At 36.1% G+C, this 15243-nt stretch overlaps 1 protein-coding gene across 7 annotated transcripts in view; it reads right to left on the reverse strand.

Moving 5' to 3' along the window:
- LOC451185 (glutamate carboxypeptidase 2) overlaps window positions 1–14777 on the reverse strand; it is a 71215-nt gene extending 56438 nt beyond the window's left edge. For 2 of the 7 annotated variants that reach the window (XM_024347133.3, XM_024347131.3), the window contains exons 1-4: window positions 14441–14772; window positions 12912–13008; window positions 12204–12309; window positions 6384–6570 (exon numbers count right to left, since the gene is read on the reverse strand). In XM_024347133.3, coding sequence (XP_024202901.1) covers window positions 6384–6570; window positions 12204–12309; window positions 12912–12984 — 366 coding nt within the window. In that variant the 5' untranslated portion in view covers window positions 12985–13008; window positions 14441–14772. Of the gene's footprint in view, window positions 1–6383; window positions 6571–12203; window positions 12310–12911; window positions 13009–13897; window positions 14340–14440 lie in introns of those variants that run through there. The other 5 variants (XM_024347132.3, XM_024347130.3, XM_063784004.1 and 2 more) reach the window with 3 other exon arrangements.
- Between the last annotated feature and the right edge of the window lie 466 nt (window positions 14778–15243).

Below are 15243 nucleotides of genomic sequence, written 5' to 3' on the forward strand. Positions count from 1 at the left end.
GTAATCCCAGCACTTTGGGAGCCCAAGGTGGGTGGATCACGAGGTCAGGAGTTTGAGACCAGCCTGACCAACATGGTGAAACCGCGTCTCTACTAAAAATACAAAAATTAGCCGGGCCTACATGCTTGTAATCCCAGCTACTCAGGAGGCTGAGACAGGAGAATCACTTGAACCCAGCAGGCAAGCTTGCAGTGAGTGGAGATCGTGCCACTGCACTCCAGCCTGGGTGACAAAAAAAAAAAAAAAAAAAAAAAAAAAAGAACAACAATATCCTTCAGGGTTAAGGATAAATTCAAAATAAACTTGCTCCATGGAAAGTAATGGCTTAGCGTAAAGCAGGAAAAAAGGGTTCCAGATAATTCATAACCCTACAAATTTCCATTCACTGTTTATATAGTATGCCTCAAGCGAAAATATTTATTTTAAAGCAGTGCCAGGTTTGTAGTGCTCCCTGGGGCCTAAGAGAAATGATCAGGAGGAATCAGCCTTCAAATTAGCCTTAAAGAATTCCCAAATTCTTATTACTATCATATTAATAAACATATTTATCAAGTTTATGAAACAAGACTGAATTAAAATTATGCATATAAATTGGTAATATATAACAAAAGTGAAAGTGTTCTAAGGTTTCTATATTGTAGAAATATTGATTGAATTATGACACCAAAGCTTTAGGGGAAAAAAGGAAGAGTAAAATTCACACTAGAGGAAGGTAAAAGTGACCTAAATATTGTATATCAGAATTATAAAAAATGAAAATGGAAAAAAGAATAATTAAAAAGCGCAGCATGTCTAAATAAAATCAGCTGTGTACCAATTGACAAGCAGTGACATAAACCCGCTGAAAAAGAAATACCAAACAAATATTAATTAAAAAAAATTATAGGACAAAGTCAAATAACATTATGACGAGATAAAAAAGGCTACTACATAAGTATAAGTCTGTCATTTCATCAACAATTCTAATTTTGTTTACATATGATAATAGGTCTCCAAATTATACATAACATAAATTTATGAAATTATAAATTTTATATATATAGTGTAAAACAGACATCACTATAGTGAGGTGAGATAATTTAACATTTATCTCTAATTAATAAAGGAAGCAGACAAAATGAGAGAGCACATTAAGGATAATGGAGATTTCAGCCAAATAATAAGCAAACTCAAACTAATGTACAAATACAAAATATTAAACCAAACAACCATCAAATACATGTTTTTCCCAAAGAAACACAGAACATCTATAAAAATTGAGCACATATTAGGTTCCAAAGGAAGCCTCAACAATTGTCAAAGGATTAGTGTCCTACAAACCACATTATCTGATCTCAATATATTCAATTTAGAGATCAGATCAAACAAATAACAATAACAATCTTTATATTCAGGATTTTAAAAAATACTTGTAAATAGTTCCAGGATCAAAGAAGAAAATACAGAAATTAAAAAATATTTAGATACTAATGATAATTAAACTACTCCTAATCCAAATTTGTGAGATGTAGTTGAAGTGGAAAGGGAAGTTAAAGGGGAAATTTATGGCTCTAAATACTCATAGTAGAAATGAAGAAAGACTGAATGTCAATAAGTTAAGCATTCTACTGAGGATTTTACAAAGAACAGCAAAGTAAACACAAAGAAGATAAAAGAGGCAATTATAAAACAAGAACAGAATTAATAAAATATAAAGCAAAGATAGATGAGAAAAGATTGCCAAAGCCAAAGTTTATTCTTTGGATACACTAGTAAATTTGACATATCCCTCTCAAGAGCAATAAGAAAAAAAAATAGCAAAAGCGCAAACAAATAATATTATTTATTAAAAAGAGGCACATCTACAGACGCTGAACAGATTACAAAAGATAAGAAAATACTAGGAACAACTATACTATAAATTTGAAAGCTTACATCAAATGGAAAATGCATTTTAAATAAAACTTATGAAAACTGACATAAGAATACATTTTTTAAAAAATCGGCCAGGCACAATGGCTCACGCCTGTAATCCCAGCACTTTGGCAGGCCGAGGCGGGTGGATTACAAGGTCAGGAGTTCGAGATCAGCCTGGCCAACATAGTGGAACCACGTCTCTACTAAAAATACAAAAATTAGCCGGGTGCGGTGGCTCATGCCTGTAGTCCCAGCTACTTGGGAGGCTGAGGCGGGAGAATTGCTTGAATCCGGGAGGCGGAGGTCGCAGTGAGCTGAGACCATGCCATTACACTCCAGCCTGGGTGACAGAGTAAGACTCGGTCAAAAACAACAAAAAAATCTAGTTGTATAGCCATATAACAATAAAGTCATATATCAAACAATAAAAATTGTTCTATGACATAAAATTATCATATGACAAACAATAAAGTCATTTAACAAACAATAAAAATTGTTATATGACATAAAATAGTCATATTACAACCAATAAAGAAATTAAACCAGTAATTTAAAATTTTCCACAAACAGAGTCAAGGCCAACTGGTTTTCCTTGAGTTTGAAAGGTTAAAGGAAAAAATAATTTAATTGCAACAAAACCTATTTCAGAAAATATTAAAAACCCAACTCATTTTAGAAGGCAAGTAGAATATTGAAATTATAACCCAACAAATAGATTGCAAAAACACAGACTAAACATGCTATGAGTATAAACATAATATATATCAATATATGAATTTAAAACCCTAATGCTAATATTACAAGTTCAAAAAATGTAAGATTATTCTAACATTAGAATATCACTGAATGTCATCTTCAGATCAAGAAAGAAAAATCGCATGCTCATCTTAAAGAAAAATGTGTTTAATATAAATCCATACAGCAAAAAATTTTAGTATATGTGGAAAGGATGTACTTTAAGATAACCAGAAAAAGAAAACAGTAAATATCATAATTAATGGTGAGAAAGAATTAAAGGTATTTCCTTCAAGACCAGAAGAAAGTTAAGGATATCTGCTATCAAAACTTCTTTTCAACATTATATTGTATAGGTCTTGGCCAGTGCAGTAATACAAATGGGAGGGATTTGGAGATGAGGAGGGGATCTGGGCAGATTTTACATTGTACTGACTAGAGCAGTAGTTATTTCCCTTTTCTGACATGGATAGAAGCTAAAATGAAACCAAATCAACTACGACTTGCCACATCCCCACATATTCCAAATTTCCCATATTTTTTTCTGTGATTCACATGAGAAATGAACTCATCTGAATCACTAGGTAAGATTAAAAGAAAAATTATGCTGAGGTGCAATAAAAATCAATAAAGGAACAAAGTCATTATATAAGCATGTCTTTCAGGCAAGGGAATATTCAAACTTGTCTCACTTGATTTGCCTTTATGGTAATCAATTTTGCAGCACCACTATGCCACACTGAATTTTACAGCAAGTTTATGAGCTATTCTAACAAGTAAGAAAAGTTTTTAATGTCAAGGAAATGCCTTTTTGGTTGACTTTATCAAAGTTAGATTAAATTTCAGTCTTAGAGTATTTTTTACTTTCCAAAATGCACTGGTAGCCTCAAATTATATATTCTGAGTATAACTAAAACAATATTAGTTTATAATTTCTGTTTACATTTTGTGACATAAAAAAGTCAATATATAGTTAAATCTTTATGGGATGTTATTTCTGCATAATCAAAGGTGAAACAATGTCTCTGTATACATTAAAAATATTTCTCATAGGATCCACAAAATACTAATCATATTTGTTGCCTACGGATGGAGAACTTGTCTGTTTTGTGCAGGGGTATAAAAGAAATCATAGTTTACCACATAGCTCAGCTGTGAACTGTTATTCATAACAATTAAATTGTACTGGGAGATGGGAGGTAGTAAGAGAACATGGTGGTTGGGGCCAAGGGATGAACAGGGAGCTGACTTGTCACAATGTCAATAGATAATGCCTGCATCTGAAATAAAAGCCATATAAGCATGTAATTTATAGAAATAGATGTAAATATAAAAAGAATGAACTTATAGTTGAATAATGATTGCCTCTGGAAAGAGGAAAATAGAGAAAAAGCAAGGCACTCAGGAAAATTATGTGGTTATGTACATATATAACTTGGATAAAAATAAAAAAGAACTAATGATATAAATTTAAAAAATTAAGAAACTAGGTATCTAACACTATTCAGGAAAATCTCCCAAGTGAAACTTTTACATGATTCATTTTGTATTATGTAACAGGCTTTGGTAACATTATGCATGTTTGTAATACAAAAGTAAATAATGAAATAAAATAAGCAATGGTATAGTCAAAACTGGGAAGTGAGGAGGAAGGAAAAAAGAAGAAAAAAACGACAACATAGCAAGACCCCATCTTAAAAAAAAACTAACCAGCACTTTGGGAGGCCGAGGCGGGTGGATAACGAGGTCAGCAGATCGAGACCATCCTAGCTAAAACTGTGAAACCCCGTCTCCACCAAAAATACAAAAAAATTAGCCGGGCGTGGTGGCGGGAGCCTGTAGTCCCAGCTACTCGGGAGGCTGAGACAGGAGAATGGTGTGAACCCGGGAGGCGGAGCTTGCAGTGAGCGGAGATCCCGCCACTGCACTCCAGCCTGGGCGACAAAGCGAGACTCCGTCTCAAAAAAAAAAAAAAAACAAAAAAACAAAAAAAAAAAACTAAAATATATTATATGTCTGCTCTTTTCCACATTGTACCTAGACAATTCTCAAATTTGATAGATCAAAAGAGACGTTTAAGCATATATATACATTTTAACATTGTCAATATTTTATTTCTTTAAATAAATTTTCTGAACATGTTTTAAAGACCCCTCAGTATTTAACTGTATAGATATGCCACCACTTATTTAACAAACATTCTGAGACTATATGACGTGTAGTGGTATTGCCTTTTCAATATAGTATATTTCAGGGTTTTTTTAGTTTGTTTTTCTTTTTTTTTTTTTTTCTTTTAAGGTGGAGTCTTGCTATGTTGTTCAAGCTGGTCTGCAACTCCTGGCTCCAGCAATCATCCTATCTCAGCCTCCCAAGTAGCTGAGATTAGGGGAACATGCCTCCACGCCTGGCTTAATAATATTTTTTAAAGTTATATTGTTAACTACTATGATTGAGAACAGTAGTTAATATGAAAAGCTCCAATCACATTAGGAAATTTAGTATGGAATTATATCACTGACTGTAAAACATAACAACATATTAATCATTAAGAAGAGACTGATTCATTAGTCAATAAAAGGAGGTTATTGACCTACTATGAAAAAAAATTATATATGTACTTAAATCACATGACATTTTCAGTTCACTGATCAAACTGGACATATTTCAAGCTACATGTAATTAAGAGTGCCCAGTAATAAAAGGGCTAAAGGAACTTACCTAAATAGAAATGGACTCTTCTACATACGGTAGCTCTAAAACTGAGGTATGTTAAGTAAGGATGAATGTATGTTATATTTTGTGATCTTTCATATTGAACATACATCATAATAAATATATCAATTTATCTGCATTGTCTTCTCTTTCTCAAGTATATGCCCCAACTTGCAAACAAGATTGCAAATTCTTTAAATACCATGCTAAAATACCTTGCCTCCAAACTTGTCCTCTCCAAATGTCCACACACAAATTCTTCGCACAGAGTTCAACCTGATCAACTGAGACATAATCATTAAGTACCAATAAAAACTTGCTGGGTCAAACTGCATACTGGATCCATGCATTTCCCAGCAACTCTAAATCTGTGCAGTGTCTTTATAAATTAAACCTATCAAAAATGTATCTCCTGGCCAGGCGCAGTGCCTCACGCGTGTAATTCTACAACTTTGGGAGGCTGAGGCGGGTGGATCACCTGAGGTCAGGAGTTCGAGACTAGCCTGGCCAACATGATGAAACCCTGTCTCTATTAAAAATACAAAAATTAGCTGGGTGTGGTGGTGCACACCTGTAATCCCAGCTACTCAGGAGACTGAGGAAGGAGAATCCCTTGAACATGGGAGGTGGAGGTTGCAGTGAGCCGAGATGGCACCACTGCACTCCAGCCTGCCTGACAGGAGTGAAACTCCATCTGGAAAAAAAAAAAAGAAAAAAAGAATCTCTTTTATAAAGTATCTCTTTTTATGCTTGGAGGTTTACAAGTATATCATATTTGATATTGGTGTGTAGTACTAAAAACTAAAAAACAGCAGCTGTTATCAAGCATTAATTTCTCGAATCTTTCTAAAACACAGTAAACTCAAACATCATAGGAAAGTAGTTGACACGGATAATGAGATATTAAAGGTATTCACAAGATCCAATAATATTGATTTCTATTAATATTTAGAGATGGGATAGAACATTATTTCATAGAAGGTATTTGAAAAAGAATAAATGGGGGGAATGTTTCTTTTATTTATTTATTTATTTTTTACCTCATTTCCATCTTCATTAATTATTGAGATGTAGTTGGGATGAGTCTTATTTGGGTAGGACAACAGGACATCATAATGAGCTAGCTCAACAGAATCCAGGCCAAATTCTTTCCACTGGGATTGAATTTGCTTTGCAAGCTGAAAGTTTTGTTCTGTTCCTGCTAAATGTGGTATCTGTGTAAAATTACTGGTGAACAAAAATTGAAAGTGGTTAGATATTAATGTTTAATCAACTTTTATTCCAAATCAACAAAGTAAAGCAGAGTTACACAAAAGTACTTTGAAGTGTGATATGTTAAAAAATTAAAGTGGTAGTATTATTGCATGAAATAGATTTTCAAAGTCTGCTTTGAAATTTTTATGCTCTAATTTGTACTAAATCAAGAGAAAAATTGGAGAAACTGATTTTTGTATCATTATGTGTAATCCTATTACTATAACCTCGTATGGTAGATTATCATATTCTTTCTTAAGACCTATACTTCTTGGAACTTACATGGAATTATCTGTTTATATCACTGTGTAAAATATTGAAACAGACAAAAATATTTTATCCAAAAGATCAAGGTGTAACATGGCAAGAATTACTAATAATTACATTTATTTAAATACTGAGAGTTATAGACAAGTGATAAACTTTTTGATTAGCAACCATTTATAAAGTATCTTCATCAAAGAATAATCTGAACATACCGATACAAGTTCAGAATGAATCTCTTGCACTCCATCTATCATACAGAGTAACACACTTAAAATCAATGACAATAATTAGTCTGAAGAGGAATATCTTTAACAAAGAAATTATGTGTCCAAAATTTGGCTACCAGAAATATTTTCAGGAGTAGACTAATTTCTCATTTAATATATTTAGATTCTGGTGCTTTTGATTGTTTTAAATTTCTCCCTCCTGGGAAATTTCTTGTTTCCCTGAAGAGCTCATTGGTAAGTATTTTTAACTTAAGCCCTTAAATATATGACAAGATATTATGTAGCATGAAAAGATATATATATATATATATATACACATATATATATAGTTCATAAACTTTTGGAACTTCATAAATTTCTAGTTTTAAATATGTAGCTTTATAAAATCAACATAATTCCATCCTTATGGTGATTTAAAAAAACTAATAACCAACATGACTATGATAATTCCAGTTTCAAGTTTCATTCTACCATGTATTTTAATTTTTTTTCATTTGGTGAATCAACAATGAATTAAAGTAACTCAATTTTTTAAAATTGGAATTTCCTGTAACTTGTTTACTTTAATAATTATATTAAAGTTATTTAAATTGTATTTATAAAAATAGTATTAAAATCCTCGTTTGGTAAATGTTTAGGGGCAAAATATCTTACACAGAATTTCTAATATGGAAAATATTGTAACAAAAAGGGCACAAACATAAGAGGCAGCTAAGGAGTCTCTATCCCTTATCAGTGAGCACCTGCAGGGAAAACAGAAAAACAGCCAACATATCGCTATTTTCTTGAATATTACAAAGATCACAAACTGCAATGTAACTAATGTAGGATGCAGATATCCTGAAGTGCCAGCTATGCCTCTGTCCCTATAAGCAAAAGGAATTACCATGGGGAATCTTGAACCTACTCACAAAAAAGTGGGAGAAAATCATTATAAGGCTTTGCTACTATTAAGTGAATTTTCTTGTAACAGTCTTGTCACTACCAACTAGGAAACAACATTTTGCTATTATCGGGGTTGGGACTCACTCATTTGAACAAAACACATCCTGGAAAAGATTAGTAGGAGAAAAAAAGATCCATTGCAAATACTAAATAAATTAATTAGCATAAATCATGTACGTGGTATAATACAGGTGTTGTCATTAACTCAGTATGTAACCCTAGCTGTGTCTTGAGTTTCTCATCTGTATATGGGGAGAACATCACTGTCTCACTACTTCACAAAGACTTGAGGCTCAATTAGATTGCGTATTAAATAGCACTTCTCAATGATTTTAATCATTTGAGATGTGTGTCACAAGTTGTTGAACCTACCAGAATATCAAATTTTGTAAAAAATAAACAAGAATAAGAATAAAAATATGAATTTACAAATTTTCCCAAATAGCCAAATTCTGTTTATATATCACTGTAGGGCTGCTTTAAATGTGTTTCTAGTATTGTCACATTATCTCTTTTTTTTTTTGTAAGAGACAGAGTCTCATTCTGTTGCCAGGCTGGAATACAGTGGTGCAATCATAGCTCACTAAAACCTGGAACTCCAGCTTCCTGAGTAGATAGGACTACAGACACATGCCACCATGCCCAGATAAGTTAAAAAAATATTTTGTAGAGACAGAGTCTCACTCAAGGCATCTGCCTGCCTTGTCCTCCCAAAGAGCTGGGATTACATGGGTGAGCCACTATGCCCGAATACATTATCTCAGTCCTTTAAAAGAGCTACTGTTATTTCTGTTTTAGTACATTTCATCTTGTTTACAAATAATTTGGCAGTGTTTCCAAGACTTCAAGATGACTAAGGTATTTAGTAAAAGGTGGAATTAGCTGGGCACGGTGGCATGTGCCTGTAGTACTACCTACTGGGGAGGCTGGAGCTCCAAGCTGCAGTGAGCTATGATTGTGCACTCCAGCCTGGCAACAGAGTGAAACCCTGTCTGAAAAAAATAATAATAATTGAGATAATGTGACAATACTTGGAATATATTTAAACCAGTCTGAGAGAGATCTATGAATGGTATTTTGCTATTCTGGAAAATGTGTAAATTCTTATTCTTACCTTTTCTTTTTAACAAAATTTGATATTCTAGTATCAACAAATTACTTGTGACACACATCTCAAGTGATTAATAGATTAAGAAGTGTAGTTTAATATGTGATTTCATTGGGCCTATATATTCAAATACAGACCTATGTATTCAAATATAGACCAGTAAAATTCTGAGACCAAAAGTCTAAAACACCTTTTAAAACAATCTTATCTTGCAAAACAATGTGGAAAAGGAAGAATCCCTCTAGAGAGATGCAAAATGGTAAACAGATCTGTGAATTCAACTGGGTGTTTTCAAAGAAGGGAAAACACAGACAACCCTGTACATCAAGGCAGAGTGAAAAAAAGCTGCTCCTAATTAATCTTCCCATTCACTACTGAGGCAGATATTTCAGAGGCAGTGGGGGCTTTTAAGAGCAGAACAAAAGATTTTAAAGGGGGACCAGATGGAAGGTCAGAGGTTTTAATAGTCTCTGACCCATGGGTATATTTTAATTGAAAGCTCTCTGATGGACAAATGGCAAGTTGAAAATCTGGAGAGTTTAGGAGGCTTCTGGAGATTCTGTGGTCCTTGGAGGAATGAGAGGGAATTCTTTCAATTTCTTTCTTTTGCGTGTTTATGCTGAATATCCCCCTGCGTTCTGGTTAGAGGAGCTTGGTTAGAGACATGGAGAATAAACAAGAAGCTGACTGCTTAATCTTGCTGAGGGTCCAAAAAGAGAAATAAAGGCATTTCTTTTTCTTCTTTGTTGGTCAATCTATGTCACAAGTTAGTGTTACAGGTAGTTAGACAGGAGCAAGGCAGGAGGGGGCTCTCCCCCCACCCTCTAGAATGTCAGGTGATGGTTCAGTTCAGCATTGATCACATTGCCTCTCTAAAAATGATTTAGCAGTGCCAGGGAGAGGCCAGCTCTTGATGGTCCACACCTGTTAACACCAAAATGTTAACTGAATGCAGACTCCAGGGAGAAGCAACTTCCTGGGCATGCGTGTTAGAGACAAAAATGGTATAGTATAATCTTCCAGGTACACTCCACCAGAAAAAGGAAGAGAGACTCAGATGGGCCTGTGTATACTTCCCTAAACACATTGCGGGTGCTCTTTTCCCAAGGGTTAGGAGGGCTGGGCAGCCCACCCTAAGAGAAGAATCATGGGAAAGAGGCAAGTGTAAAGAAGTCCTACGATCACAGTTAAGTGGGGCACTTGGCCTTCTCTCACCTTTATGTGCCTGCTTGGCTCTCTTCCAAGCACACCTTCCTTTCTTTCCTGTTATAAGGCCTTTTAAAATAAACTTCCGTTCCTGCTCTGAAACTTGCCTTGGTCTCTTTTTCTGCTTTTGCCCCCAGTTGAATTCTTTCTTCTGAAGAGGCAAGGACTGAAGTTGCTGCTGACCTTATGGATAGGCTGCTAATAACTTGGAGTAACTTGGATCTCTTCCACCACTAATATTGGGAAAGGAAGAAAGCTGGAACAGCAGCTCTGTCAAGGAGTAAAGACCATACCTTGCCAGACCTCCACTTTTATTATACCTACTATACATTATTAGAGTGGAATAAGCACAACAGGCAGAGGAGGGTTTTCCACAAAGATAAAGAAGTTCGAGCTTCAGAGTCTCACATTTAAAACGGCCCTTCCAAAGACCTGAGAGGTATCCTATCAATTTGTATTTATACTTTTAATTCTGTTGTAATTAATACAAACATATATGTGTTTGTATGATTATATGTGTGCACATCTATGCATACCTATGTGCGTGTGTGTGTGTGTAATGGTCTTTTAATTTAGAATTACAACCTTTATTCACCAGGGAATCCTGCAATCATTAGAGGGACTTCAAGTATTTTAGGACACATGAGCTAACTCAATTTGTAAAAATTCACAAAAGGATCTCATGCTTAAAAAAAAAGCAAGTATTCTGGGCTGGGTGTGGGGGCTCACACCGGTAATCCCAGTACTTTGGGAAGCCGAGGCGGGCAGATCGCCTGAGGTCAGGAGTTTGAGACCAGCTTGACCAACATGGAGAAACCCTGTCTCTATTAAAAATACAAAATTAGCTGGGTGTGGTGGTGCATGCCTGTAATCCCAGGTACTCAGGAGGCATGAGAATCGCTTGTACCTGGGAGGTGGAGGTTACAGTGAGCTGAGATCACGCCATTGCACTCCAGCCTGGGCAACAAGAGCGAAACTCCATCTCAAAAGAAAAAAGGAAAGAAAAGAAAAGAAAAGAAAAAAAAAACAAGTATTCTAATCAATTATATATAGTAATTCTATATAAGTATTTTCTTTTTGGTTGCTTTTTAAATTTACTTATTTATCTCTTTCGTCCTACACTGGAAATAGCTATTTCAGGAAGTAGGGAGCTAGTTTTTAAAATATGCCAAATATATGCTAAATATATGCTCTTTGACTTCATCCATATCATAATAAGATCATTATTCCCATTTTACAGATGTGGAAAAGAGAGCTCAGAAAGGTTAAGTATTCATCCAAAGTATTAATAGGCAAAGATGGAATTCAAAGTCAATTCTAACTCGAAGTCCATTTTTTTAACTAAAATGCAATATCTTTCTCTAAGGCATTAATCAGCAAACTAGGTTCCACTGGCCAAATCTGGACCACTAACTGTTTCTGTACAGTCCACAAGCTAAGAATGGTTTTTATATTTTAAATTGGTTTTAAAAATAATATGTTTGACACATCAATTATATGAAATCCAAATTTCAGTGCCCATAAGGAAAGTTTTATCAGAACTGACTGTTTATGTATTTTCTATGACTTCTTTTGTGCTGCAATAGCAGAGCTGACTAGATGTGACACAGATCAGCTGGCCTACAAAGGCTGGTCCTTGTACAGAAAAAGTTTGCTGACTCCTGCTCTAAACCTCTGTAATGACAAAATTTAGCTGAAAGTATAGTCCTCCTCAGATGAAATGTGATCCAAGATCTTTAATAAATAAAATTTTAAGAAAAAAGTCCAGTTCCTATATATAAAATATTGGACCAAAACAGAATGATAAATTTTTCTAACAACTTGTCCATATAAACTTTCAAGGATGTACTTACTATAAGAACTTCTTGATGTTCTCAGCTTTCAATTCATCCAAAAATGCTTTCATATTATGCTTTGGAGTAATGTTAGTAGCTTCATTGGAGGATTTTATAAACCACCCTGAAAAATACATCCAAAAATAGGCATGAGATACGAGCCTATAGATAGGACTTATTTTTCATTATTGTTGTATGTATCATTTGTAAAACACAAATTATCAATATTACCTCTGACATTAGGTGAGATATTTCTGAATTTTAATTTCTCTTGCCTACTTTCACTGAAAAAGAGTCATGCAAACAGATTTTTAAGTTGCAAACCAACTGCAAAATATTTCTTATCCAACTTCAATGATAGGTATTGCTGTTATTCTAAAAAATGTTTTATGAGATAATCAGGACGAAAATAAAATGACATTAATGTTTCAACTAATGGGTGTAAACGAGATGTTCTGAAAATGAAGGCAAAAAGGAGATCCACCTTCTACTTTCATAAAGTTTCTATCTTCCTCTGCTGACTCAGAATAAGCATTTAATACATTTTTATAATGAATTAATTATGAATATATTTCAAATAAATTATTTCCAAGTGTTGAAGGAAATTCAGACTTCTAATTTGCTCTGATTCTGAAACTAAAACAAAATGCTGTGAGAGTTTGCGTTTCCAGTGAAGTAGGCTTGAGAAATCCAAGTTCAGACAGCTACAATGAAACTACAATTTACCCAGCCTCTCTGCCAGACACCCAGTGCACGCATAGGCAGCCAGAAACAATGGATAGCTAGATCCTGCAGTCATTAGACCTTGCAGTTGGCTTTTAACCTGAAGGAGATAAGGCAAGATTCCAGGGTTTATTTAGAGAAATTACAGGATCTGGGAATAAAATAGTTACAAAATTAGTCCCCAACCAGCTTTCATGGAGCTTTCCAATTATTAATTATTCTAGTTCTTAATCGCATGCATACAAATGCACATACATATATACATGCATATGAAAATACATGATTGGACGCAAATGGAAATAAGATTCCACCTGTGCATAAAACAGAAAGACTTGGATTAGAGTGAGGGATCAGGAAACACTACACTGAGGACGAGATGCTTGAACTGAGATCTGAAAAATGAACAGGATGAAGAGGATGGAGGCCTGTAGGGGGAGGGGAGAGCAGAGAATCCCAGGGGGTGGGGGGCGGACATCAATAAAGAACTCTTCTGTGTCAGCCACTGAGCACGGAATACAGGGATGAGAGTGAGGGCAATACCAGGAAGAATAAAATCCTTTTAAGAGATGAAGACTGTTATGAGCACAGTGTGTTGTTCAAAAATCTTTTAACAACCCCAAGGTGAAGCTAGTGGAAGATATTGAATTTGTTTAAACCCATCTGGTCCATGCCCTGTTCTTCTAAATCCCGAAAGAGGGTCAAGAATTCCGAGCAGGAGTGGACTACCTGGTGATACCTTAGACTAGTCCTGTGTATTAAAGTCCAATGAGGAGCATCTTGGTAAAAGAAGAAATAAAGTGGCGAAAATCCCAGTACTGTGCTAGGAGATTTACATGCTATATTATTTACTATTACCAATAATTTGCAGATAATATTATCCTCATCATAAAATAGGGTAACTAACGCTGAGAGGGACTCGGTAACTTGTTCAAGGCCACTAAGAAGTGGCAAAGTCAAAACTGGAATTTAATAAAAGAGTCTGAGCTTGCCTGTGTGGTTCTGCTTTTCTTAGAAAGTTGGATCGAGTCTGCAAATCAGTACCCAGGAAAAACATCAAAAGACCCGCTGGTAAAGATCTGTCCAGATTGCTGACCTGGTTCACACAGTTCCCAAGCTTGCCTCTGTTACTTCCAAAGGAAGAAAGAATGCACAGAGAGGTAAACAAACAAACAAACAAACAAACAAACAAAAAACAAAAAAAAACAAAAAACAAAAAACAAAAAAAAAACCTTCCTCTGTCTTGCAGGGCTCCAGCACGTGGAACCTTCCTACGCCCAGTTTCAGGTTCTCTTAGTTCTACCCTCAACCTGAGTGACTGTCCTACCAGCAGCTTGTCGAGAACTCAGCCCTGCACCGTTCCCAGCTACCCTCCTCCTAACTCGAGGGGTGCTAACCCCACATTACCCCGACCCTAATCGCCGCCCCTGGGGAAGACCAGCAACAGGATCCCACTCGGCAGCTGACCCGCGAGTCCCAGCACCGCGGCACCACAGAGAAGACTCCGAGGTTTGCTCCGCGAGGCGCCCCCCTACCGAAGAGGAAGCCGAGGAGAAAGAAGCCACCCGCCAGCACCAGCGCCCCAGCGCACAGCCAGCGCGGGCGGCGCGCGGTGGCCACAGCCGAGTCTGTTTCGTGAAGGAGATTCCACATCTCGGCGCGAGCAGAGCCGGCCTCCCGGTACCCGCGCCTGTGCTGCTGTTCTACTGCGCGCCCTCCAACCACCACGGCGGGGTAAAAAGTCTCTCTCAATCTCACTAATGCCTCGCTTATCAGCCCTGCAGGCTGGAATTCGCTCCAGACCTGGGGTCCAGTTTCTCCACCACAGCAGTGTTTCTAGAGTGCGCTGAACCAATCCGAGCGAGAGAGAGAGGCAACATCTGCCTCCAGGAGAAGGAAATCCGGCCCCTTTTGAGAGGCGCCTTAAAAAAAAAAAAAAAAAAAACTTTCTTGGAAAATGTCCAGCTCTTGCTTAAATATAAAAATGAAAGGAAGAAAGAGACTCTCCTCTCTCCACTCCTATAATTATGAGGAACTTTTATTCAACTCTGAAATTCTATACAATCTCTACAATACTCTACTGAATAAAAGCAGAGCAGAAAAGCTGCGCTTTTTTTCCATAGTCGGGAATGCTTGTCATCAGTGTAAATCACCACCGCGCCCTTTTTCCTAAAGAATATTATTGTTATTAATAAACATGTAGGGTATTATCCTCCACTTACATTACAAAACCATTTTTTAAAGCCGGGCGTGGTGGCTCACGCCTGTAATCCCAGCACTTTGTGAGGCCCAGACAGGCGGATCACGAAGTCGAGAAATCGAGACCATCCTGGCCAAC

This window comes from Pan troglodytes, chromosome 9, assembly GCF_028858775.2.
Source record: "Pan troglodytes isolate AG18354 chromosome 9, NHGRI_mPanTro3-v2.0_pri, whole genome shotgun sequence".
In the NCBI taxonomy this organism is placed as follows: Eukaryota; Metazoa; Chordata; class Mammalia; order Primates; family Hominidae; genus Pan; species Pan troglodytes.